This window comes from Lytechinus variegatus, chromosome 18 (genome assembly GCF_018143015.1).
Source record: "Lytechinus variegatus isolate NC3 chromosome 18, Lvar_3.0, whole genome shotgun sequence".
Taxonomy (NCBI): Eukaryota; Metazoa; Echinodermata; class Echinoidea; order Temnopleuroida; family Toxopneustidae; genus Lytechinus; species Lytechinus variegatus.
In genome coordinates this window covers 15,646,285-15,671,952 of record NC_054757.1, presented here as the reverse complement: position 1 = coordinate 15,671,952, position 25,668 = coordinate 15,646,285, and the positions used below count along the sequence as shown (strand labels likewise).

Below are 25,668 nucleotides of genomic sequence, written 5' to 3'. Positions count from 1 at the left end.
TCTCTTAAAAAAGAGTTTTTTTTTTAACTTACTCCCATTTCTTTATTTCTGAATCAATTAAGTTCATGCTTGGTATATATGATACTTGGGTACTTCCACATGTTTGTTGTTGAGGATGATGGGTTTAAAGTTCACCTAGGGGTCAAAAGTTCAAAATGATATTAGGTTTTGTCAATTTTCCATGTTTTGTTCAACTTGCTTTCATTTGCATTATTGTATTCACGCTTGATACAAAAATGATCCTTGGTTATTGGGAAACACCACACGTGTGTCCATATGGATGATAATGTCAAGGTCATCTAGGGATCGAAAGATCATACTGCATTTTTTGTTTGTGTATGTTCGTGGTACTTGGCGGGACATCATTTTGCTGGTAATCTTATTGATTGTGAAATCATTGTAGACTTGTGGTTCACCAATCACCTTGTTTCACTATTGGTACATATATATTTACTATTATCATCATCAAACAAGTTTACCATAAAAATAATGGTCAGATATCAAAATAAATTACTTGGATTAATGACTCCGTAATTAATAGTCATTTATATAGTAGGAGCTGAACTCAATTTATATGAATTACTCATGTTTGATTATCAAGAATGGATGATTAAAAATTCATTAGATTTTGTTACCATAAGAGTTATCACTCTAAAAAAATTAAAGCTACAAGTGAAGTCAGAAATGACTGAAGTACATGAACTGTCCTGAATGAAATTCTTCCCCAGTGTACCAAAAATGATTTTATGTGATCTTTCAAGTAATTCCTAAGACATCTAAACATAAGAGTCATTTATACGATGTCTTATTTGATTTTGAATGACATAATGGTAAGTTAAAATTGGACTCTCTCCACAATATACTGATAAGAAATGGTTTATAAACTAGCAAACACAATTTTCATGGACTGAAAACAGAAGTGACTATTAACCCTATCTAGGCCGGGGGGGGGGGGGCAGGCCCCCCTTGAGATATCAGCCGTTGACCATGTGATCGCACCGAAAATTGGCACGCAGGTTGTCTAGGACAAAGTTGTTTAGTAATTTCTTTCATGAAAATTGCTCTCAAGTGATTATGCTAATCAATGTGTAATTAATATGCAAAATCATACTTTTCTCTCTAACTCCCTAAATAAAGCACCAAATGTTCTAATTTCTGGTATAAAAACTCTCTGTGATGTTCTTAGCAAGTGTACATAAAAAATTGTGATATCAGATCAATTTCTTATGTATTATACACAAATTATTGAATGTATGCCTAACAGATGGCCATGATCATTAGCATTTGAATGGTCCATTTCTTGCAATTTTCTTTTACTGACATTGCTATTGTTTAAAGCATTTAACCACCCATGCGTGACTGTTCACATGAGAAAGTCATTTCATACTGAAAGAGGAATATTGTCTGGTCATGTTGACATAAAATAATTTGCCTTGAATAAAATATCTATATGGAATATTTTAACTTTTATAAGTGTCCAAGAACTTTTTTTGCTGAGTGTATCATTTTTGTCTCACATGCATAGCAGAGTGAGACTATAGGCGCCGCTTTTCCGACGGCGGCGGCGTCAACAAAAAATCTTAACCTGAGGTTAAGTTTTTGAAATGACATCATAACTTAGAAAGTATATGGACCTAGTTCATGAAACTTGGCCATAAGGTTAATCAAGTATTACTGAACATCCAATTAGAGTTTCATGTCACATGACCAAGGTCAAAGGTCATTTAGGGTCAATGAACTTAGACCATGTTGGAGGAATCAACATCAAAATCTTAACCTGAGGTTAAGTTTTTGAAATGACGTCATAACTTAGAAAGTATATGGACCTAGTTCATGAAACTTGGACATAAGGTTAATCAAGTATTACTGAACATCCTGCATGAGTTTTATGTCACATGACCAAGGTCAAAGGTCATTTAGGGTCAATGAACTTTGGCCGAATTGGGGGTATCTGTTGAATTCCCATCATAACTTTGAAAGTTTATGGATCTGATTCATGAAACTTGGACATAATAGTAATCAAGTATTACTGAACATCCTGCATGAGTTTTATGTCACATGACCAAGGTCAAATGTCATTTAGGGTCAATGAACTTTGGCCGAATTGGGGGTATCTGTTGAATTCCCATCATAACTTTGAAAGTTTATGGATCTGATTCATGAAACTTGGACATAATAGTAATCAAGCATCACTGAACATCCTGTGCGCATTTCAGGTCACATGACCAAGGTCAAAGGTCAATGAAATTTGGCCGAATTGGGTGTATCTGTTGAATTACCATCATAACTTTGAAAGTTTATGGATCTGATTCATGAAACTTGGACATAAGAGTAATCAAGTATCACTGAACATCCTGTGCGAGTTTCAGGGCACATGATCAAGGTCAAGGTCATGTAAGGTCAATGAACTTTGGCCATGTTGGGTTTTTTTTGTTGAATAACCATCATATCTCTGTAAGTTTATTGGTCTAGTTCATAAAAAGTGGACATAATAGTAACCATGTATCACTGAACATCTTGTGCGAGTTAGAGTAGTTTTCAAAGTCAGCACTGCTGCTATATTGAACTGCGTGATGCAGGTGAGACGGCCAGAGGCATTCCACTTGTTTGCAATATCTCATGTATTTCTAATTCTTTGGTTTTTGGACCTTTTCTTTTTTTGCATTATTTCTTTTGGACTCATAAACAGCATAAAATAAATACATTTAGACCAGCAAAACTCACACAATTTGCATTGACTCTGTGCACGAAATCACGTTTGTGAGTAATTCTTGGTCTGACATGCACTTACATATGTTGCGTAATTTCGGAACCTCGTACCCAGGTGACGCAAAACTGGTCTCAAAATTTGCACAAGACTTGAAAGTAAAAAGTCAGTGAGTGGCGCTTTCAAAAAATTTCATGCGGCAAATTATTGCGTGAATCATTGGGAGGGGTAGGTTAAACTTTGAGCTCTTAACTGAAAATTTTTGATAAAGTCATCAGTTTTAGTCCAATAATCATGCATTAGCCTAGTTTTTAGATGGTCTGTTGAATGTCAATGCCTCTGTGAGAAAAATAAGAATTTGTATACATCATGACCTTGTCATTTGATCTTGGGAAATCTACAAAAGTGTGATTTTAGTACTATTGACACAAAAGAATAAAGTCGAGAATGGCCATAATCAATGTTATTGTGCCTTGACAGTCATGTTTGAGAAGGTTTGTAAAATTGAGTGGCGTGATGTACCGACATCCTGATTGGGCCTTGAATCATGATCAACAGAGGAACCTAAATCTTACCATGAACATGAAGGAGCAAGAAGAAAAAGATCAAGAGAGGAAGTAAAATCAAATAACATTTTCTAAAACATAAGGGGTGAGCTGGAGTTTGAAGGTACTGCACAACCTTTGAATAATGCCCCTCTCTGTTCTTTGTCCTGTTCTTCCATGTGATTGGCTTTTTCTAAGTTCTTTGTATGCTACATGTGCGCATATATTTGAGTCTATCTCATGTATCATAAAAATAACAAAGACCTTTGTACTCACTGTTGCCATTAGTACAAACTTTGCACCCGTCGTCGGTTGGTTTAATTTGGTTATACTTTTGTAGCAAAGAGCACAGCATTTCTGTAAGTGTAATATCTTGATCAGATTCCTATTTATGTTTTTTTTTCATTAAATTGGATCATGCTGTTCACTGTCAAATATTTGTGATTAATATTTTCGAGATCCTTTAAGGATCTTTATTGATGAAAATTGTATATTATATATTTGTATATCATGTTCAATTTTTTAGATGATATTTGTTGGGGATTTGTACAAATGTACCCTGACATTTTTACTATTACGAGTTTGTAGAAAAAATAATAAATTTTAATATTCTGAGGTATCCTTTTTTTCTACTATTGACAAATTTACTACAAAATTGATATCCATCCCTTTCATGTATTTGAGCAAAATAACCATTATTTCCCTCTGATAAAGTTAAGAGGTATGTGTTAATTTATTTTTATTCAATCATTAAGTACTTGTTAGGAAATGTAATATAGGTAAGTGCCCTTTATAGAGCGAGAATGAACATTATGTTTAAGTTTCACTTACATTTTTCAGTCTACTTATTTCATTTCAAATATTTCAACATGTTTTAACACAAATATATCAATATAAATTTACAAAACAGAAATAAGGTGTTGCAGTATAAATACAAATAAGAATTACATAATGAAGTGAAAATGAGGGCCCTATTAAAAGCAGCGCTTGACTTGGAAAGACTCTCTCATACATAAATTTGAGTAATCTTCATAATTGGTAAATAAGTAATTTAGGGAAATCATGATCATTGATGAAGTGAAGCAAGTTTGGATGTTGATGAAAAAGAAAAAAAGGAGAGTGGAGAGGATATTCAGATGAAAGAAAGATCTTTATTGTATCCATCAGAGAAAGGGAAAGAGAAAGAATCGAGATACAATGTATAACAGAAAAAAAAGAAAGATGATTGCTGTTATTTCAGTAAATTTCCAGTTGAGCAATGTATATAAAAATACACCTTTATGCATTGTATTCATAAAAAAAATCAAAGGTTTAGGTGTTTTTTTAACTTGTGTATTTTGTTATTTCATTTAAGTATTTTGTGGATGCCAATTCGATAATTGGGCCTTGTGTAGAATATGTTTATTTTTGGTGCAAGTGCCAAACTTTTCAGAGGAGCATGATATTGATTTTGAAAAGCTTATCTTTAAAGATAGGGGTGGATATTTTCATTTTTCGGTATAAAGAGAGAGGATGAGGGTAGTTGGTTTGGGGGTAAATGGAATATTAAGTTACAAATTTCTGCATGGAGGAGGGTTTCAAGCATGTTTGAAGCTAACCACATATGCTAAACATATATTACTCAAATATGTTCATAGGACTAGGTCCCATGGCATGCAAGGGATGATGAAAGTTATTTATTGTAACTTCTGAAAAATCACCTCTTTTTAAAGCAGTTTTTGTCTCACCTGCATAGCAGAGTGAGAATAAAGGCGCTGCTTTTCCAACAGCAGCTGCATCAATATAAAATCTTAACTGAAGTTTAAGTTTTTAAAATTACAGCATAACTAAGAAATTATACAGACTTAGTTCATGAAACTTGGACATAAGGTTAATCAGGTATTACTGAACATCCTGCCTGAGTTTTAGGTCACATAACAAAGGTCAAAGATCATTTACATGTAGGGTTGATGAACTTAGACCATGTTTGGGAAGTCAACATCAAAATCTTAACATAAGGTTAAGTTTTTGAAATGTCATCTAACTTAGAATATATATGGACCTAGTTCATGGAACTTGAACATAAGGTTAATCAAGTATTACTGAACATCATGCCTGAGTTTCTAGTCACATTACCAAGGTCAATAGTCATTTAGGGTCAACGACTTTGGCCAAGTTGGGGGTATCTGTTGAATTACCATCTTAACACTAAGTGTATTGGTCTAGTTCATAAAACTTGGACATAAGAGTAATCAAGTATCACTGAACATCTTATGCAAGATTCAGGTCACACGACCAAAGTCAAAGGTCATATAAGGCCATTGAACTTCGGCCATTTTGGAGGTAGTTATTAGATTGTTGTTATAATTTTCAAAGTTTATAGATATAGTTCATAAAATGTGGATATAGGGGTAATCAAGTATCACTGACAAGTAATAGGTTGCATGATCAAGGTCAAATATCGTTTAGGGTCAATGAACATAGTATTGTATCATATGAATGGTGTTTTTTTAGAATAATTATTTTTTAGTAGTTTTCAAAGTCAGCACTGCTGCTGTATTGAATTGCATGATGCAGGTGAGACTGCCAGAGGCGCTTCACTTGTTTGGAAAAAAATAATGTATTCATAATAGTTATTATAGTTGTTTTACATTGTATGTTCATCCTTCTTTAGAATATTTATGAATATTCTAAATATATGGTACCCTTTTTTTTCTCTCTCTCCCTCTCTCTCTCTATATATATATATATGGGGAAAAGGACAATTAATAATATTCCCACCAGAATTCATCGTTAAATTTGACACAGGCTTTAAGATGCCTTGAAAAAAAAATGCATGATATTTTAATATGTATTTCCTTTGCATTTCCTATAGGATTTTGTCATCCTCTTCAAGAAAATTGTGGTCTGAATTGTCGGAATGGACTTGCAACTGATCAGAATGGATGTGAAGTATGCAGTTGTAAATTATGTGAGAATTTTAATTCATTTTTCATTTCAAGTGTAATGATCTGCATCACAGTGCCATTAGAGAATGTCATAATGACTGATTGAATAGTTTGAAAATATCTCTAAAATGTTTTCAGAACAAGAGGTTAGTAAATGTAGTTAAGTATGAAAACTCATAAGTACTATTTTGTTTTTCACAATTATATGCCTCCATGCTGTAGTAATACGTAGTGAGTTAAAAACATTAGGACATTAAGGGAGGCATACTCAACAATTTTTGTTTATTGTTTGTAGGAGCCATTTTCTATTAAATATATGCATTGGTGTACAGTATAGAAGATTTGTTTGTTATGTGAATTTTTCATAATTATTTTTTTTTAGTTTATGTAAACTTCAGTGTATTTGACATTGCAAATTATGTCTTTCTATCTAATCTGTGAAGAATTTACATTACATAAATTAATGACCACTTGCTGATACGTGTATGATTATAAAGATATTTGCTTATCTCAGTATTGAATGCAATATACATCTAGTATTCTTTTATAGAACAATTTTAGCAAGTTTTGGATGGAATTGCCATGTAGCAAGTTCTTAAAAAGGTTACGAAATGTTGACCTCTTTGCCCCCCTCAATTGTTATAAATGAAGTATCAATATGTGCCTTTTGTTTTTTCCCTTAGCTATTGATAATTGTACAGAAGACGTTACCTTTTCAACATGTCCACTCAATTGTCCATTTGGTCTGGCTACTGACAGTGTGGGATGTGACATATGCAAATGCAAGGTTCCAGGTATATCAAAAAGTTTAAGCATTGTTAAGTCAGGAATATTCATGATTGATATCATTCTTAAAATATAATCCCTTTTGTTTTTAGGGATATGGGTTTGCAGTTCAGCTTTTTATCAAAAGTATGAAAATTGGTGGGGTTCTAATGTGATGTGGCACTTTTCTTATTCATTAAAGGCTTTTGTACAAATTTCCTGTAAAAATTTTAGCTTATGTACTGCTACTCTGCTTCTATTCCTTGCTCTAATTTTCTTTCTCATTTTCTGTTGAAATGTGTTTCTGGCCATACAAATAACTATTTGGAATTGAATTTTGCTTTCCTAAATAAAAAATATGATATTGAGTAGTGGAAAATTACTTTATTCAATCCTGTGCAGGATAATGGGTAATCTGAGACATATCCACATAATAACCAAGTTGTGGCAAAATGTTGGCAAAATATCAAGTGGTTTAGGAAAATTAGATTGTTGTCAAAATGTGTTTGTACAATGCAGAATTGGAAATGACAGAAGAATTAATGGTGAAAATCATACTTTGATTTGATTTGATTTATTTGCCAAGTCTATATACACATACATTTCAAGCATATTAAGGTATACATGGTATATCGATTCATAAAGCTTGACAGGATGAACCCATGAAAGCTCAAGAGCTTATTTCCAATGGGGTCCTAAATAGTAAAATCACACTTTATAGTAATGAATAGCAAAAACGTATATACACTTTAAAAACTTGAAATTAATATCAATCAAAAAGCAAAATAAATGAAATAGAGAATTCATATACATGTAGAAAACAGAAGTAAGAAGACATAAAAAAAGGAGAAGAAAAAGAAAAGGAGGAGGAAAAACAGCAGAAGGGAAGAAGAAGAACGAAAAGAAAAAGAAGAAGGATATAGGAAGATGATCAAGAAGGGGAATAAGCTAAAAGAGATAAGAGAGAAAGAAAATAAAAGAATGATAAAAAAAAGTGAGAAAAGAAAGGAGAAGGAGCAAAAAGAGGAAAAGAATATGGAGAAGGGAAGAAGAAAAAAGAAGAAAAGAAGAAGATTAAGAAGGGGCAGGAAAATTAGGAGTAATGAGAAGGGTATGAGAAAGAAGGAAAGGAAATAATCTGAATATCACTTTAACTGTAAACAAAAACAAATTAAAATATAATTGCTAAAACTGTTGACAATCTCTCGCAAACAGTTTAGAGAAGTTAACTCATTTGTTCGAGTATCTCATACTCATTGGCTAAGTAATCTTTTAGCACTCTCTTAAAATTTGCGAAGTTTCTAATCGCTTTAATGTGATTAGGGAGAGAGTTCCAGTACTTTATTGCATTATAATAAAAACACTTGTCAATAAGGGCAACGTTTTCGGGCAATACAAAGTTAAATTGACGATTTCTTGTGTCATGATCATGCAAATCTCTAACAAGATCAAAGTTATAGCCAATGTAATGATTCACCCTTGAATGATATATTTTGTGCGCGTGGTGAAGTATGAGTTGCTTCGATCTTTGATTGACATCCAGAAGACCAACAGCAGACAGCTCAGAGTAACCAACATGGTTTCTTGGACCCAAACAAAGAATAAATCTTACCACTTTATTTTGAATTATTTTCAATTTCTTTTGTTCCAACTTTCCTAAATTATTAAACCACGCAGCGTTTGCATAATCAAACAAGCACTGAATGAGAGCAAAGCACAGTATACGTCTCGCATGCAAATCCATGCAATTTTGGTATCTATACAGAAATTTCAAACGCGAATTTGCTTTTTTTACTATAGACTCTACTTATGCATAAAAACACTAACTTTCAGCTTTGAAGCCATAAGGTCTAATGGGATACCCCCATTGTTCAGGCAGTAAAATTTGAAAAAATATTTGCAAACCTTATAGAGCTGGGCACGAACTTGCCACATGATTGCTATCTTTGCTGGGTTTTACCCAAGCATGAGAAAAAGAACAAAGAAATCTATACCAAAGCTTAGCATTTTGGTGAAAAGTGGCCCTCAGAGCACAGAGCACACCCAGAGCCCGTGCAACCGGGCTGGCTGCATGCACATATAGGTGAGCGGCCAGAAGCCAAAAAGTGCCTTATTTCTTGACTTTAATCCCCCCGGCTGGATCAAAGCAAAATCATACATCAAATTAAAGGAAATTTCCTGAATTTTCCGGAATTGGGCATTAAAAATGCCGTAATGTGTAGCATCACTATGGAAACCAGCCTTGAACAAGCCACGCCCATTTTAGATACTTATTGAATATTTATCACGAATATTGAATTTTTACTTATTAATTTAAATTATCAGATATTTTTTCTTATTTTCAAAGGATAGATCTACTATATACTGTAAGAAGAATTACTGAAAAACAACTTAGCATGAATTTTATGAACATTTTCTCAGAAATTGTTGCCTAGCAACATAACTTTCCTTAGCAACCATTTAGCTCCTTAAGTTAACCACTTATATTTCCATTTCAAACCAAACTTTTAACTTTTCAACTAGGTTGAATTAAACCAAGTAAGTTACACCAATGAAATTACATAAATTATTATTTAAAAATAATATAAAGAACTGAAAACCCCCATTTAAGCTATTGAGAACCTCAAATTAATTTGCTATGCTCAACCGGACACACCCCTTCACATCGTACAAATCGCCATTTTATTGTTCATTTTGACTACATTGTTACAGATACATGTACGTACAAGTCACATACTTTATACTATTTTGTGGTGAAAAAGTTGATTGAGTGAATAATTCCTGATCAATTATCTTGTCTTCAATAGAACAACAACAAAATGACCATTTCACATTATCCATGGATACCAATTTGTTGCCTAGCAACGACTATTTTCCATAGCAACGACTATATTAACACTCTTTTCCCTGGACAAATCTGTGGAAAATAGTCCATTATGAGCAATAATACTGAAACAATTATCATTTAATATAGATGTCTACAAACTCGTCAGTAATCATTCAACAAACTGTCTATTTCATAGCTTCCATGGAGTCAAATGTGTTGCCCAGAAACAATATTCCCTAGCAACGGCTATGTTACCTCTCTTCATCTCGGCTAAATGTGTTGATGAAGTTGTGCCTTAGAGTAAAAATATTGAGAGAATTAACATGTCATAGTTTGTTATCGATAGGCAAAAAATATTCCGGATTTTACCATTATGTACTGACACAATTTCATTGCCTAGCAACACTATTTACCTTAGCAACGATATGATTCCCCCTAACGAATTTGGGGGAAAATAATCAACTTTTAAGTGTAGGGGAAGGCGGGGTAAGTTGTGACAGTTTTTGCTTTTTGCTTGTTAGAATTGATATGATTAATAATCTTGTCGAAATAAGTACCTTGCCTTGAAATTTAATTCTTCTGAAATATTTTCCACCTATATATAACTTTCTATCCCCTCACTGAAAGTCATCGTGACCTTCGAAAAAAACGATGTCAAATGGCTCAACTTGCCCCATATATGGGGTAAGTTTGAGCCACCTTCTGGGGTAAGTTGAGCCACAAAAACTATGTACAAAATGTATGAGGGAGAACCAGCATGTCAATTTTTTGTTTAAAGTCTTTTCACTTGCTAATTCTCTATAAATACTAACATCCTGTAAAAGGAAAAGAGCAGTTAAGTAAATTTGCTCCTTTCAGCCTGCATTTCAATTGATTTTTATGGTTTGTTTGTTTTTTAAGATACATTACCATAGGAATTACCATGGCTCAACTTGCCCCATGCTGTCTGGCTCAACTTACCCCAGTCCGAACTTAGTGTGATAATTTTGTAGCCACACATTTATTATGCATCCATCATATAAAAGACTATGATAAGAATGAAGATCCATACCTGGACTAATAATGTTGTTATCATGTCTTTATTATATTTAAAGAAGTGTGTGTTCATAAAGCACTTATCTATTTCACACTCTTTTTTACTTTTTTGGCTGAAATTCATATTTTTCCCTCTAAAAAACTCCTTTTTGTTTCAAAGTTGGAAACAATGTGGTGGGGTTAGGGGTTATGCTATGGGTCATCGATACATGACACCACCACAATGTCTGACTCATTCATTATTGGCCTGGGGCTGGTGGCTCAACTTGCCCCTATGCTCAACTTACCCCGCCTTCCCCTACAGTACCATTTGTACAATAATATACCTACATGCATACTGGCAATGGTGAATTGAATTTCACCCCTTCATTTCTCTTATTTCTAAAAAAAAATCATCTATCCTTGTATGTATATTGCTTGTCTACCTATTCTAAACATGAGCATGGTATTTAAACTTTATCGTTTAAAAAAGAGCAGCTTCAAAGAGAAATTTAAATGTTTTTGCAGATAAAAATAGAATAATATGGTTTGGATGATTCAAAAACTGAAACTGAAATAGTTGCTGGGTACATAGCATTTTTCTTTCTTTTTTAGTTTGCTACAGTAGGTATAGCATTGATGATATGATAAAATGGACAACACTACTATTTAGGCACAGTCCCTGATTAAAACTTTGATCATTTTTCAATTTCAGACCCCTCCTATACTAGTACTCAATTAGGTCATTGGCAAAGGCTTTTGGCTGCATATTTACATGTAGATTACTTTCTTCAAGTGAATATGGAATGGTTAACAAATGGATCTCTCTTGTCAAATAGTACCTAATCACCCATGCATATCCATCTTCCAAAGTTGTGTCTGTGTTGAGGTTGTAGCCCAAAGATGCCAAAGCTGTGAGTTCGACAAGTTTCTGATGAAACTTTAATACTATTAATAGGTGTCAGAAGTTTAATCACAGGGAATTTATTATGTCACTTTCAATCTGATAACTGTCAAGAAATCAGAAGGATGAAAGTATGAAAACTTGGGATCTTAAGCCTTAATATGGTGTTTTTTACCCGATTGCTAAGAAAGCATGAATGCTTGTAAGCAAACAACCAGAGGACCGACGGCTTAATGTCCTCTCCAAGACCTGGTAATGAGGGTGTAATGAGGATGTGCCTTAAAAAAGAGCACTAATACACCAAGTGAGAATCAAATCCAGGTCACCGGAATCCGAAACCCCCGCTCTATCATGTCTATCGACTGAGCTATCATTCCCGATCAGGCCAAGAAAAGGACAATAAAACCATTAAGGATAGAAAGGCTTACTAAAGTGGGAGATGTTTTCTATGTCTAAGTGTCATTTAATATGTCATGAGGTTTGCACACATCTGCTGAAAAGAGACAACCAGGGTGGGGCATACAACAAAAGTCCCTGAATATAGAGAGGAGGCATATCAGCTTATGTAATCTTTGATGTTGTCTTTCGAGTATTTTCTGCTACAGCGATAGTGTCAGTGACTGCGATGGTCAAAAACTGATGCCTTGAATACTCAGTTTAAAAAAAGATGTCTGAAAGAATAGACAAGGATTCCTCTCAACATGCATACATGTAAAGTACGTTGACATGGGTAAAGCTTCAGAAAACAGGTGCAGATGCCTCTATTGTCATGATTGTTGGGCTTAAACTAACGCTACTGTTCGTTCCATGGATATTTAGATCAATGTAAATCTTCAAACACATCCATGGTATAAGAAATATTTCTGAGAAAATATCTGAAACTGAAAATTGGGATGATACCCCTACAGTGTTGGTAAAACACGCTGATACTAATAATACAAATACAAATGCATCTGCATTTGTAATGATGATTTGTTCAAATGATAAGGCTGGAACATTCAAATTACAGCCATAATTTTGTATCACTACTTGATTGGAGTAGAAAAACATTGAATTGAACAATAATCTCTAAAGTAATAATCACTCCTCAGTGTGCCAAAACGGACTCAGTGATGATCTGGCAAGTTTAACTCCTTACTGTGCTATAAATCATCTCTGTTCCGATCCAGAAAGACTCAAACTTAGTGTATTCCACCTTAAGAACAGAGAGCAGATCAAAAACTGAGAGTCAGGTGGTAACAAGCCAACCTACCTTGGCGTCATTGTAGACCGTTCTTTTTTCATACAAAGAACATGCTGCCAAAACAAATGCAAAATTTGGAGCAAAGGAATATCATTCTGAAGAAGCTGGGAAACATATGGGGAATTGATAGATGCCAAATCTCTCTGTACCACAGCTCTGACTTTATGCTTCTGCACTGCTGAGTACGCAGTCCTTGGTGCTAAATATTGACCCCAAATCTTGAATGGAGCTTGCAGAGCCATCACTGACTGCCTGTGACTAAAAGAAGTGGGTAATCTTTACCTACTATGTATTATTGCCCCCACCGTACGTCAGAAGAGAAGTCATCAGCACAGATGAAAGAAAAAAAAACAATCAAGAACATAGTTTTCCACTCGTCAATCATGAGCCTGCAACGAGACTCAAATCTAGACACAGTTTTCTCTGCTCAATAGAATCCCTTGATGACTCTGCTCGCATAAAAGCGTCACCCACTGGTCTAACAATCTCCAGTCTGTGATGCACAATCTCACCTATGGACTTAGTACGTTACTCTCCAGGTCCAAGTGAAGAATGGCCTACCTGATCTTGTTGAACCGCCTATGGGGCTACAATAGGATTGAAGAAACTTCCTGCAACTGTAAGGATGATCACAGGATACAACACTTTTTTGGCATACCCCTCCTACCAGAGCTTTGAACTGCCACTGCCTTTGCCACTGCACTCGATTCTTTCCACAGGAAAACTACATGTAGATCTTGTACCATTATCAGGACATGACATCTTTAATGAGCTAAGAAGAATGTCATTAATTATCTGACTGGTAGAATACACCTATTTATGGTAATCTGACATTTGGGGAAAAAATGATTATTTGGTCATGGGTTGTTGGATGGGGAGGGGACAGGGACTTAATTTGTCCCTGATGGGGTTGTCGGTTAGGCCATGGACCTAGGTCCATGGTGAGGCTAAAACTTTGCTGAAAACGGTGCCTATATTCTGAATGTTAGTGTTTTAAGGGGAAATTTACAATTTGTCAGTGAAAGAGCAAAGATATTCGATGCTAACAATCTTACCCAATATCTACATACCCCCTTAAAAAGCCACCTATTGGAGAGACAAACTCCTGCACACCTTTGCTTTCATTTGGTCATAGTGTACTGAATGATTTTAAAGGGCAATATTTGCGCTGTGCCCATCTTCTCGGGTAACGACACAAGTCCTTTGTAGTAGAGGGTTCAAGCAAGATCTGGCTTTTGGGTTGAGTGACTCCAGATCTTTGGCAGCGCACGGCTCTGGTAGGAGGGGGGGGCAGACCAAAAGGTGATGCACTGTCTGATCCTCTCCTCAGTCGTAGATAGTGTCTGCATCCCTGCTGTAGCCCCGAACTGCATATTAAGGACTTTGCACCTTTTTGTTCCAGACCATATGTAAGACATAGCCATGTAAGACATAGCCAGGATGGCCAATTGTCATTTGAACCTGGGGCGTGATTCGTAGGTCACATGGAAAGCTTTTGCGTCACAGACTGGAGGTGGTTTGTCCCTAGGGCGATCCTTTGACTGTGTGCATAGCTATCAAGGGATTCAGTCAAGTGAAGGAAATTGTCTTGATTCCAGTCTCTTTGTGTCAGGTTCATAGTTAGAGAGTGGAAGAAGGACATCTTTTTTGCTCTTTTTTCCACCTGTGCTGATACCTCTATATCTGGGGGACTGTGCCACACAATAGGTAAAGATCATCTACTCTTTATGGTAGCATACAGACGGATTACTTGGTCGTCTGTGTAGATGTTAAAGAGGAGTTGGGCAAGGACACTTCTTTGTGGGAGACCTTTTTTCTGCCTCCACCATTTGCTGCTGGAACCACTGAGATTCACAACCGGTTTCAGCATTTTTTTAATTAGCCTTGTCAACTTGACTTCCTTTGTCACCACAATGACTTTCCTCGTAAGAAGGCCTACCCCACGATTAACTGTTTCATAAGCTGCAGTTAAGTTAACAAAGGCAGCTCTAGTTTTCAGACCTTCCTCAAACCATCTGATGTACCGAGTCAGATTCAGTACTTGATAAGTGAAGGACTTTACTGGCCTGAATCTACTGGAATGAAGAACTCAGTCACAAAGGGAACAATGCGGTTAAGCAGGAGCTTTTCAAAGGGCTTGTATGTGTGACAGAGTAGAGAGATTTTTCTGTAACTCTGATTGGGTCTTTGCCTGGCTCGACTTTGGCAACTACCCTAAATTTCCTCTTGCCATTGTTTTTTTTTCTTCATGCAAAAAGTGGTTTAACATGTCAGCAGCCATTGGTCCAAGAAGGGTGATCTGCTCACAGAGGACATCATCTAATCCAGGTACCTTGTTGCTCTTAATTATTCCCTTTGATAGCCTAGCACAAGCAGACAAGACGTTCAGGCTGAATGGTCTTGTGAATTTAAATGACTCTTAGTTGGGAGACTGTCACTGCACTTTTATTTAAGGGAGGTTGGCCCTTCGTGGGCAATAAATAGGGTTACCTTGACTGTACACAAGAAGGTAGTGGGCCACTTGAACGGTGGTCACTATGGGTATATATTGAATCGTTTTTCAAGGATCCGAATCGTTTTCCCCGGCTTTTCTGCTGTTGTGAGTCATGTCCATTGATTTATTAAATTACTGTCACTTTCTTTTTTATTATCCATAATGGCAGTTGTCAATTTCCCCCACATTCAAGTGTATCGGCACCAAAGGGGCCATTCTCAAAGCTCCTGAAATATTTCCTGTACAGCAGCCTCATCATTCGTCAAGCCCGGAGAATAGTTTGTACATCCTCGTGGAATATTCTTCTCTGATGATTTCTTCAATAGCTTTCCAAATGTGTCGTAATGAGTAGGGAGTGCTGGAAGATCCTGTGGATAGTTATCCGGATCTATGACAAACTGCTCCCAGATTGCTTTCTTCAGGGTGAAACATCTGTGAAAGGGAAGTGTGCGTAGAGTGATGGCTTCATTCACCTTCAGCCCAATAGGTTGATGTTGAGTGTGCGGGAGAGGGTCAAGCACAACTTTGTCACATTTTGTTGGGTGATGCAATCTGATTTGCATCTGACCAGTTCTCCACAAGTTCTCCATCTCGTTGGTTCCTCCATACCCCCATATAATGCTGTGACTGTTGAAATCCCCAATAATTACATTTTCTCGATCGGAGGTGGCTTCTCGAGAAATGGAGAGAGATTGGTTTGGAGTTATAGAAAGAACTTAAATGGGAATACTCATAAGTTCTATGGTTAGGACTTTGCCATTTATCTTGATGAGACAATAACAGGGCTTACACCTAATTAATTCTACTTAAACAGATATTTGACCTGCTAATGAACTGCTGGAATCAGTAATGTAATGCCCACTAATGTACAGAGATTAATGGGTTCTAGTGAGCAACAGGCACAGATTAGAGTAATTTTTGTTGTCTAGTTGGTACATTCGACATACTGAGGATCTCTTGATCTGTGTTTAAATCATGGCAGGTGATCATTGAAAAGGTTTTTTTCATCAAGTTGTGCAGATAAACCAGCAATCATGTTTGAAGGTCTGCAAGTATACTACTGTGTTAAACTGCCCTATTGCCCATCCATTGGTATGATAACAAAAAAAAACTTCCAACAACACAGGAAAATTGCCAGAATTGCAGATAGAAACTTTGATAGTTCATTGTGATTTACATATTTTAGTAGGAACCTCATAAAGTAATTAGTTTTTGAGTTCACAATGTACAGAGTTGCCAGAATTGCAGATAGAAACGATAGATCTTTCTGATTTACATATTTTAGTAGAAACCTCATAAAGTACAAGTTTAGCTTTCGAGTTCACAATCACTATATTTCCACAAGATAAATAATTCCGTTTTCTCATGGCAGGCACTCTAAGACTTATTGGCTGGTCTTGGATACACTTTAAGACTTATTGGTTGGTCTTGGATATATATATTACTTTTCCTAAAATGTATAATAAAATGTTCCAAATAACAAACTAAATGATACTGTTAATAATACTCATTTCCTCTACCATGGCCGTACGCAGCGAAAAGATGCATTTTTAAACTGAAAATTTTCACAAAATTCACCAAAAGTGTGCATTATATCCTTCCATTTACTATGAATAAGCGTCCATTGCCAAACTCGGTCGCTGTGCTTCCTCGCTTTGTTAATCAGAGACTTTTAGTCGGCTTGCCACTCCAAAGAAAAGTTTTCTGTATACACCCATGCCCTCTCTTAATATACCGACTGAAATTAATTGTCATCACCACAATCAATACTAAGAATAGTATAAGATGCATTTTGAGGACCAAGAAAGGGAATTTCGGGGAGGTTGCAGGCTTGAACTATCGCCAAAAAGTGATGGTTGCTAGGTAAAATGCTGTTGCTAGGCAACGTAATGGTTTCCATAGGTAACAGAAAATTCTATGAATACTGAATTATTTAGATTATAATAGATAACTTGACACAGGGCATCTAACTGAAAATTTTCACAAAATTCACCAAAAGTGTGCATGATATCCTTCCATTTACTATGAAAAAGCATCCCTTGCCAAACTCAGTCGCTTTGCTTCCTCGCTTTGTTTCTTGGAGACTTTCTTGCCACCCCAAAGGAAAAGTTTTCTGTATACAGCCATGCCCTCTCTCAATATGCTGACTTCCTGGCCAGATGACTGAAATTAATTGTCATCACCACAATAAATGCTTAGAATAGTACAAGATGCATTTTGAGGACCAAAAACAGGAATTTTGTTGAGGTTACAGGCTTGAAATATCGCGAAAAAGTGATGGTTGCTAGGTAAAATGCTGTTGCTAGACAACGTAATGGTTTCCATAGGTAACAGAAAATTCTATGAATACTGAATTATTTAGATTGTACAAATAACTTGACACAGGGTATCTAACTGAAAATTTTCACAATTTTCACTAAGTGTGCATGATATCCTTCCATTTACTATGAAAAAGCATCCCTTGCCAAACTCAGTCGCTTTGCTTCCTCGCTTTGTTTCTTGGAGACTTTCTTGCCACCCCCAAGGAAAAGTTTTCTGTATACAGCCATGCCCTCTCTCAATATGCTGACTTCCTGGCCAGATGGCTGAAATTAATTGTCATCACCACAATAAATGCTTAGAATAGTATAAGATGCATTTTGAGGCCCCAAAACAGGAATTTTGTGGAGGTTACAGGCTTGAAATATCGCCAAAAAGTGATGGTTGCTAGGGAAAATACTGTTGCTAGGCAACATAAAATGGTTTCCATAGGTAACAGAAAAATCTGTGAATACTCAAATATTTAGATTAGAACAGATAACATGACACACTAGGGTATCTATTTGATTTATAACAATATTACAATATCCATTAAATGATTCATATAGTCGTAATACACACAAACATATATATTTAGTGATATCCGTCACATGCAGGGGTTAATCAAACACGGCTATAAGGTAACTTTTCATGATCATATATGCATTATACATCCTAGTCTTCCTCTTTTATCACTTTCATCAAAATTTACCTTTTTTCATTAGTTTTTACAAATTAAAAACTTTAAAAAATTATAAAATGAATTAATCTGGTAAAAAAATTAAAGAATATTGAAAAGTGAATATGGTTGCTAGGGAAAATAATGTTGCTAGGCAATGATTTTGAAATCAAATATGTATGAAATATATATTTGGTTGCTAGGCATTATCATATTATTCAATCTGTAGTGATTTTATCCTTGAAAATTCTATACTTATATATAAATTAGTATAATTAATTAACAAATCTAAATAATAAGTTGCTGCTTTGCATTTATCGCAAAAATGGGCGTGGCCTATTCAAGGCTGGTTTCCATGGTGAAGCTACACTCTGCGACACTTTTAACTCTCAGTTCTGAAAAATTCAGAAAATTTCCTTCAAAATGATGCATGTTTTTGCTTTGATCCAGTCGGGAGGATTAAAGTCCCAAATTTTGGCCTCTCGCCGCTCGCCTAATATGCTCATTCCATAGGGATGTATACACACTCACACACAGGCAAACCATTTGAAGAATTCCCATTTTCACAAAAATTCCAAAGCCCATTCCTAGGACCCTCTTTTTTGCAATAAGCCTTTTTAAAAGCACCTGATTTTGCCTTGCCTGCGGCTCATACCTACCACTTTTGTAGTCGAGTGCCTTTTGTCAAAATAATAAGTTTGCTTTAAAGAAAAGCCTGATGACTCTCTCATGGAGGCCCCCCTACATAGTCAAGCTTGTAATGTTGGCTTATACTGATAGTTGCTTTCCTGTGTATTGTTCTGTGCACTCTGATAGGTCACAAAAATATATTTCTAATCCTACCTCAAGGAAGTTTATCCATATTATGAACTATATTAATTGGAATAGTGTTAACTGTGGTTAAAACACCACTTTATATTTACATGTACTTTTTTGGAATATTCAATTTTTCTCACAAATCCAAAACACAGGTAAATATGTTTGTATTTGGCTTTCCCTTCATCCATATATTGTTTCTTTCTCTTAGCCCCTGCATACATTGGCTAACCACAACAATGAGGAATTCTATCCTATTAGGATAACTGGCAGAAAAAAAGCTGCTGAAAACTGATTATCTAATGAAAGAGAGCCAGTGGAGTAAATTAGAGAGTCAAAAGGGGCCTAAACTTTCGATCATAGTAGAATCTTTGTCGGAGGCAAAAATTTTGGATCCAAAAAATTTTGATCACTCTCTAATTTACCATTGAATATGTCTGATGGCAAACTACTTTGAATGACTTAAATTTGACGAGTGTTACGGTTCCTAGTAATGTTTAACTTCAAATTTTTGAGAGTCATTTTCAAATATTCATAGGGTGGCACTTAATTGATAGTAAAAAAATATTCATAGCGTGGTATTCTGATTAATCCAGGTTTAATCCTAGTCTAAACTAGAATTTTAAAACACACTTCTTCGGAAAGCTGGCTTCATAATCTTTCATAGTCGTTGTAATTATAATGTATCAATTCATTAAAATTCATAGTTTTGTATGATTATTCTTCCCCTTTCACCACTCTATCAAATTTTCACAACTTTATGCTGCCGAATAAAGAATAACTTTTATTTGGTGAATGAGTTGATAACTAGCACTCCATAAAAGTGTGGTCTGAGTTAACTGATGTTTAAATAAACCATGGCTGTCAGAATAGGGGTTTGATTTTTGTCTCGCCCAGAGGTGAAGGCGAGACTAAGGGATCCAAATGTTGTCCGTAAGTCACAAACATGATGATACATAACTCTGCAACATTAATAATAATAATAATACCAACATGCTTATATATCGCATATCACTGCCAAATGCGTCCCTATGCGCTTAATTGGATATTAAGTCCCTTGTCAACCAAACTTGGATATTAGATGTAGTGAAGTAGTGAAGTCACATGGTAAGGTCAAAGGTCATTTTGAGGTCAACATTGAACTTTTCTTTCAAGATTCTAACTCCACAACCGTCAGTCACTTTTAAACCAAACCTGCGTTATAGATGTACTGAGGAGACCTGCATGTTATGCTGATGTTGGTCGTCACATGGTAATGTCAAAGGACATTTTCAGGTTAACATTAAAGTTTACGTGCTAGACTCTCATATGACAAATGTTATTCCATCCCAGTTATTTCACGATGATTTTTTGATACAATTCTGTTGCATGCCGCTGCAAATTGCGATATTTCTGGTTATTTTCGCTTATGCCTTGTTAAATTTTGAGTAATCAAAAGTGCAGTAGTATTCTTTGCTAAATTGAAGGTGAAGAGGGGCCACCTGAGCACCACACAATCCTGAAATGTAATTATGCATTGCAGCCATTATATAATTTTCAAAAAAGTTTCAATTTAGCATAGAATCTGTCCCATTCTCCATGATTTTCTATCGTTAAAGCATACCTTTTATTAATGTTGTTCTTTCAGGAACCATTGTTGCAGCGAACGTAGCATTGACAATGGGACTTGGAGCATCCTCTTCCATGAGCAGACCCCTTTACTGGATCCCTACAGTGAAGTGCCCCACCCTAGCTGCCTGTGCATTGTCATGTGACCAGGGCTATGCCACCGATGAACAGGGGTGTACAGTTTGTCGCTGTGTTACAGATGGTAAAAACTGAAATTGGAAACATGAAATTTTTTAGTATAATATTTTGAATGAAGTATGCCACAACCTGAGAGTAATGTCAAGGGCCTGTTTAGTAAAGAGTTATTTTAACTTTGCTATGATTGTTGTAACCACATGTACCATGGAAACATTGATTTTGATTGGCTGTTGAGCTCTCTTACTATGGTAGTTACCGTAATGGTAAAGTGAACTTGTGAGACATTTATGAAACGGGCACCTGATCAAGTTTCCTGCCCATTGGTAGACATTCTAAATATATGCAATGAAACAATATGCTAGCCATCAAAGCGACCATCCATCTGAAAATTTCAGGTGGACCCCATCCTAAATTTTTGGGCTTCCGCCGCCAATGATGTCAGTATAATAATAATGGTCTTTATTAATTAGACATCAAAAAATTCTTGGCAGCCAATGGCTAAATCATAAATGTTTGTACACGGTAAAAAGATTCACATATGAATTTGACAGAACATTATTAAAAATATATACATTATATTAAATATGATTAATCAATATACACAAGAAAGGGCGGACTCTATCCAACCTTGCAAGGATAACTAGGAAAAAAGGAAACATTTAATTGGTGGTACGGTGTGAGGTTGATTAAGCAGTTAGAAAAACAATATTAAACTGACAGAAAAAAAGAAAGACAAAGGAGAACAAAAGCGTTTCCATGGGCACAGTTGAGTGGGATTGTTGGTAATCTAAGACTGCGTCGAGTCTTTTGGGCGTAACAACTACCTGTCGAAGTGAGCAGTTGACACAAATATCATCTGTATTCAATTGGTTTAGGACACCAAGAACAACCAGTCCACAAGATGGATGTCTCGATCGCAGATCGTCAATTGACTGGATGATGTGATCGATTTATTGATCTTCAGTACCACTATTCGGGGGGGGGGGGGGGGGGGGGAGAATACACAGTACATGTGCTTGTTGATTCAATAAGCTATTTATATTTATCATCACATGAGGGTGACAGGCAATTTCGCTTTCATCACAGCGTAATCACCCCTAAAATTCCTCAAGTGGAATGCTATGGGTGACTTATTTGTCTAAAGTTACCCCAAGATCTGCAAAAAACAATATCCAAGAATGTTTAGAAAATCCATATTCTAAATATGACAGAATGATATTTGAATTTACGGTATAATTGCTTGTTGCACAAAAATTAATTCTTGAATGAAAGAAAAAGCTTCCCAAAATACACAATTAGCCCCCCCCAAAAAAAAAAAACAGCCCCTCCTTCTCTGATTGGGTCATTACTATCCTTGCCCTGGGAATGTCTCCATGAGTTTGGGCTGTAAATTACTATCCTACAGCTGATCAAAATATTTTTTTTGAAAATATTTAATATCCAATGAAACACACACAAAGTAAATCTTGAGTATGATAGTTTGGATTAAAGATAGAAGTCATGTCTGATGATGTTTTCTGCTCATTAGTAGACATAGATATATATATAAACAATATAAAATCAATCAAAGCTCCTGAGTATGTCAGTTCTTTTGTATTCAGTAAGCCATTCATTATCATCACAATTTTTAAACCCAGTTTACGATTTAATCTTTGGATTTATAGGTTTCATACTAGTATCAAAGCTGAATATTTCCCCATCATGAACCTCCTACATGTTTTAGGTTACATACAAATATTAAAAACTGCTATATTTCCCCAATAGGAATTTCTTAAATGAAGAAAATTTCTATTTAGTAGCTTGCACATAAAAATTCTGAACCCAAGTAGGTGACTTTATGATACCCACAACATAAAACAAAAAGCACTGACGGTAGTCCTAATTCAGAGAGTGTTGTTGCATGGTATTACCTACCATGTACACCCACAGAGCTTGTATTATGAAAGAATATTTACTTGATAGTGTAAAAGCCATGAAAAAATCTGTTCTATAGGTAAACAATATCTTTGACTTTTGAATGAACTTGCAATAATATTGAGATAAATGATTGACATACCTTTGCTCTTTGAATTCATTGAGAAGTCCCATTCCGTTATGGCCGGCATGACGAAGGCCTATTGCAGCATTGCGCAATCCTCAAGAATAATTGACAGAAGGGGGCACTATTTGCTTCAAACCTTTATTGAGAGTTAAGTTGTGTAATGTTATTCTTTAGCTAAGTTGAACATTTAATTGTGACAGGCAAAGTAACCAATTCTTAAAGATGATGTGAAGATGGTTTGCTTCTTTCTTGAGATCCAGTAGTGTAGATGCATAAGTATTCCTTTACATCTTATTGATTAAAGGTCAAGTCCACCCCAAGAAAAAGTTTGATTATAATCAACAGAAAAAATTGAAACAGCATGATGCTGAATGCTTCTTCAAAATTGGATGTAAAGTAAGAAAGTTTTGACATTTTAAAAGTTTTGCCTATTTGTCACATAACAGCTATATGCACATTTCAGTGAAATGCAAATAAAAGAGTCGATGAAGCCCCTCAGTCGTCACAAGTTTGTTTGCTCTTTATTGTTTGACAATAAGGACTGACTTGACTGATCAATAAATGTTAAAACAATGCTAATTCCACAAAGCTAAAGTTGTTTATTACTGATTAAGAAATATATCTTCCAATTTAACAATGCTAATTCCACAAAGCTAAAGTTTTTTATTACTTATTAAGAAATGTATCTTCTAATTTTTTGTCCCGAAATTGAATATATCCGAATTATATCTTTTAAGTAAATGTGTCTTTTTTATTTCTGTGTCATTGTACGTTTAGAATCACTATGCTTGCCACAATTCACCACAAATGAGTGCCCAATAATGGATCTTTGTCCATATGGCTTAGCAACTACTATCACCGGGTGTCCTATCTGTAAATGCAGGCAACCAAGTAAGTTTTTAAAACAGTTAATTCTATCACAGAGAACCATGCTGTTCAAAATGGTTAAATTTTGCAATTTATTGCTTTTTAATGTAATTATTCCTATGAAAAAGAATGTAAAATTCACTGTTTTCTAGCTAAAGAGCTATAAAAAGAGAGTAAAAATTTTATGGCCACAAAATGATTACAAATCAGCAAGTTGTTCACTGTGTATTCAATATAACACACACATTTTAAACTCCCTATTCAAAGGAAGTTAGATATATGTTCTGCGTATGTTCAAGTATGAAAAGTTAATATGAGATTAAAAAGTTGACATCTTACTCTCTTTTCTTCATTTCTCTCTCTCTTTTTCTCTCTCTTGACTCTAAACATTTCATTATCCTATTCTGTAGGCCTATATTGTATTATTTTTAATTCCGTATATAAACTTTAGCATGAATACGTTCATGATTTTCCCTCGTTCACAATAAATTGGTGATTGACTTATATGAGGATAATAGTATTTTTATGAAAATCCTCAAATTTATTTATGAGAAAAATATAGTGAAAGAAGAGAAACGGCAATAAATTCTTCCTTTCCTCTTGATACATATGTTGTACATATATGTCAAATATTTTATTCAGATGAATAGAAATGCATTGTTTCCATGGCATACATTTAAAAAAGAGACATTACCATATACACCTGAATAATAATGGACAGTGCCTGAGTCATCTCTACTAATACTTGTGAAGAGAACTTCCTCTTTTGATTCTGATTATGTTCTATGCCACAAAACTGCAACATACTAGATGGGCTGCTCTATGGAAACCGAGATCCGAAACCAGTGGCCAATGATAAATGATGACATTATCATGAAGCGAGGAGGACTCAAACCCATATCGTAGCTTGGGAGTTATAACCTCTTATCTCAAAGTTTGATGATTTTGATGGCTGCTGGAACCCCCACTATTTTATAAATGTGGCAGTGGTTGCAACCTTATAAAACAGCCTCATAATTTATGTAGAGGACTCTTTTTTTATATATAAAACCCCCATTTATGTCATAACCCCAAAGTCTATCTTTTTCTCAGCTTCCCTGAAATGTTGACATTTTGAGATATGTGAGATTTTAACATCCCAGTAGTGATATCTACACAGTACAAGGTAATTTACACTAGACAGTGCGATCAGTATGTATAAAGTAGGAAGTGTGACCATTTTCAGCAAGTAATTGATAATACCATGTTATTTTTATTTCGCATTTTGTTCAGCTCCTTGTCCTGCAGCTGTACCAATTTTCTGCCGTAATTCGTGCCCACATGGCTTTGCTTCCGACAGTTTTGGATGTCCTGCAATTGCGTCATGTGATTGCATAAGACAAGGTGAGAAATATAGTATTACGATCTACGAAATCAATCTTCTCTCAGGTTCAAGTGAAGATTGGTCAACCTTGCTATCTCTTATTCGCCTATGGTCTGAACAGGATGTTGCAAAGTCCCTTTGCAGAAATGCGGCTATCGCATCGATGGAGACTCTGCTTGCAAATGTGGAGAGGATCAGATGATGCAACACTTTTTGGTCTGCCTCCTCCTACCAGAGCCATGCACTGCTGAAGATCTGGAGACTTTAACACCAAATCCAGATCTTGTTCCCTCCACTAGACAGGTCTTGTGTAGTGAACCCATAAGGGCCAATTCAACATATATCTGTCGCATAGGGCGAAATTTCGCAAACATGAACATAGTGGCATTGAAGAAATGTTCATCCTTCAAGTTCTGGAAAAATGTTTTGGAC

At 35.5% G+C, this 25,668-nt stretch overlaps 2 protein-coding genes across 2 annotated transcripts in view; both read left to right on the top strand.

The window, feature by feature from the left end:
* LOC121432204 (balbiani ring protein 3-like) overlaps positions 1 to 10,070 on the top strand; it is a 61,714-nt gene extending 51,644 nt beyond the window's left edge. Inside the window, exons 24-26 of the mRNA XM_041630057.1 lie at positions 6,107 to 6,193; positions 6,863 to 6,973; positions 9,919 to 10,070. Of these exons, the coding sequence (XP_041485991.1) occupies positions 6,107 to 6,193; positions 6,863 to 6,973; positions 9,919 to 10,070 (350 nt within the window). The remainder of the gene's footprint in view (positions 1 to 6,106; positions 6,194 to 6,862; positions 6,974 to 9,918) is intronic.
* The window catches only part of LOC121431574 (cysteine-rich motor neuron 1 protein-like), a 39,203-nt gene that overhangs the window by 3,036 nt on the left and 10,499 nt on the right, over positions 1 to 25,668 (top strand). The window contains exons 2-6 of the mRNA XM_041629116.1: positions 6,107 to 6,202; positions 6,863 to 6,973; positions 20,847 to 21,029; positions 23,784 to 23,897; positions 25,146 to 25,256. Coding sequence (XP_041485050.1) covers positions 20,879 to 21,029; positions 23,784 to 23,897; positions 25,146 to 25,256 — 376 coding nt within the window. The 5' untranslated portion in view covers positions 6,107 to 6,202; positions 6,863 to 6,973; positions 20,847 to 20,878. The remainder of the gene's footprint in view (positions 1 to 6,106; positions 6,203 to 6,862; positions 6,974 to 20,846; positions 21,030 to 23,783; positions 23,898 to 25,145; positions 25,257 to 25,668) is intronic.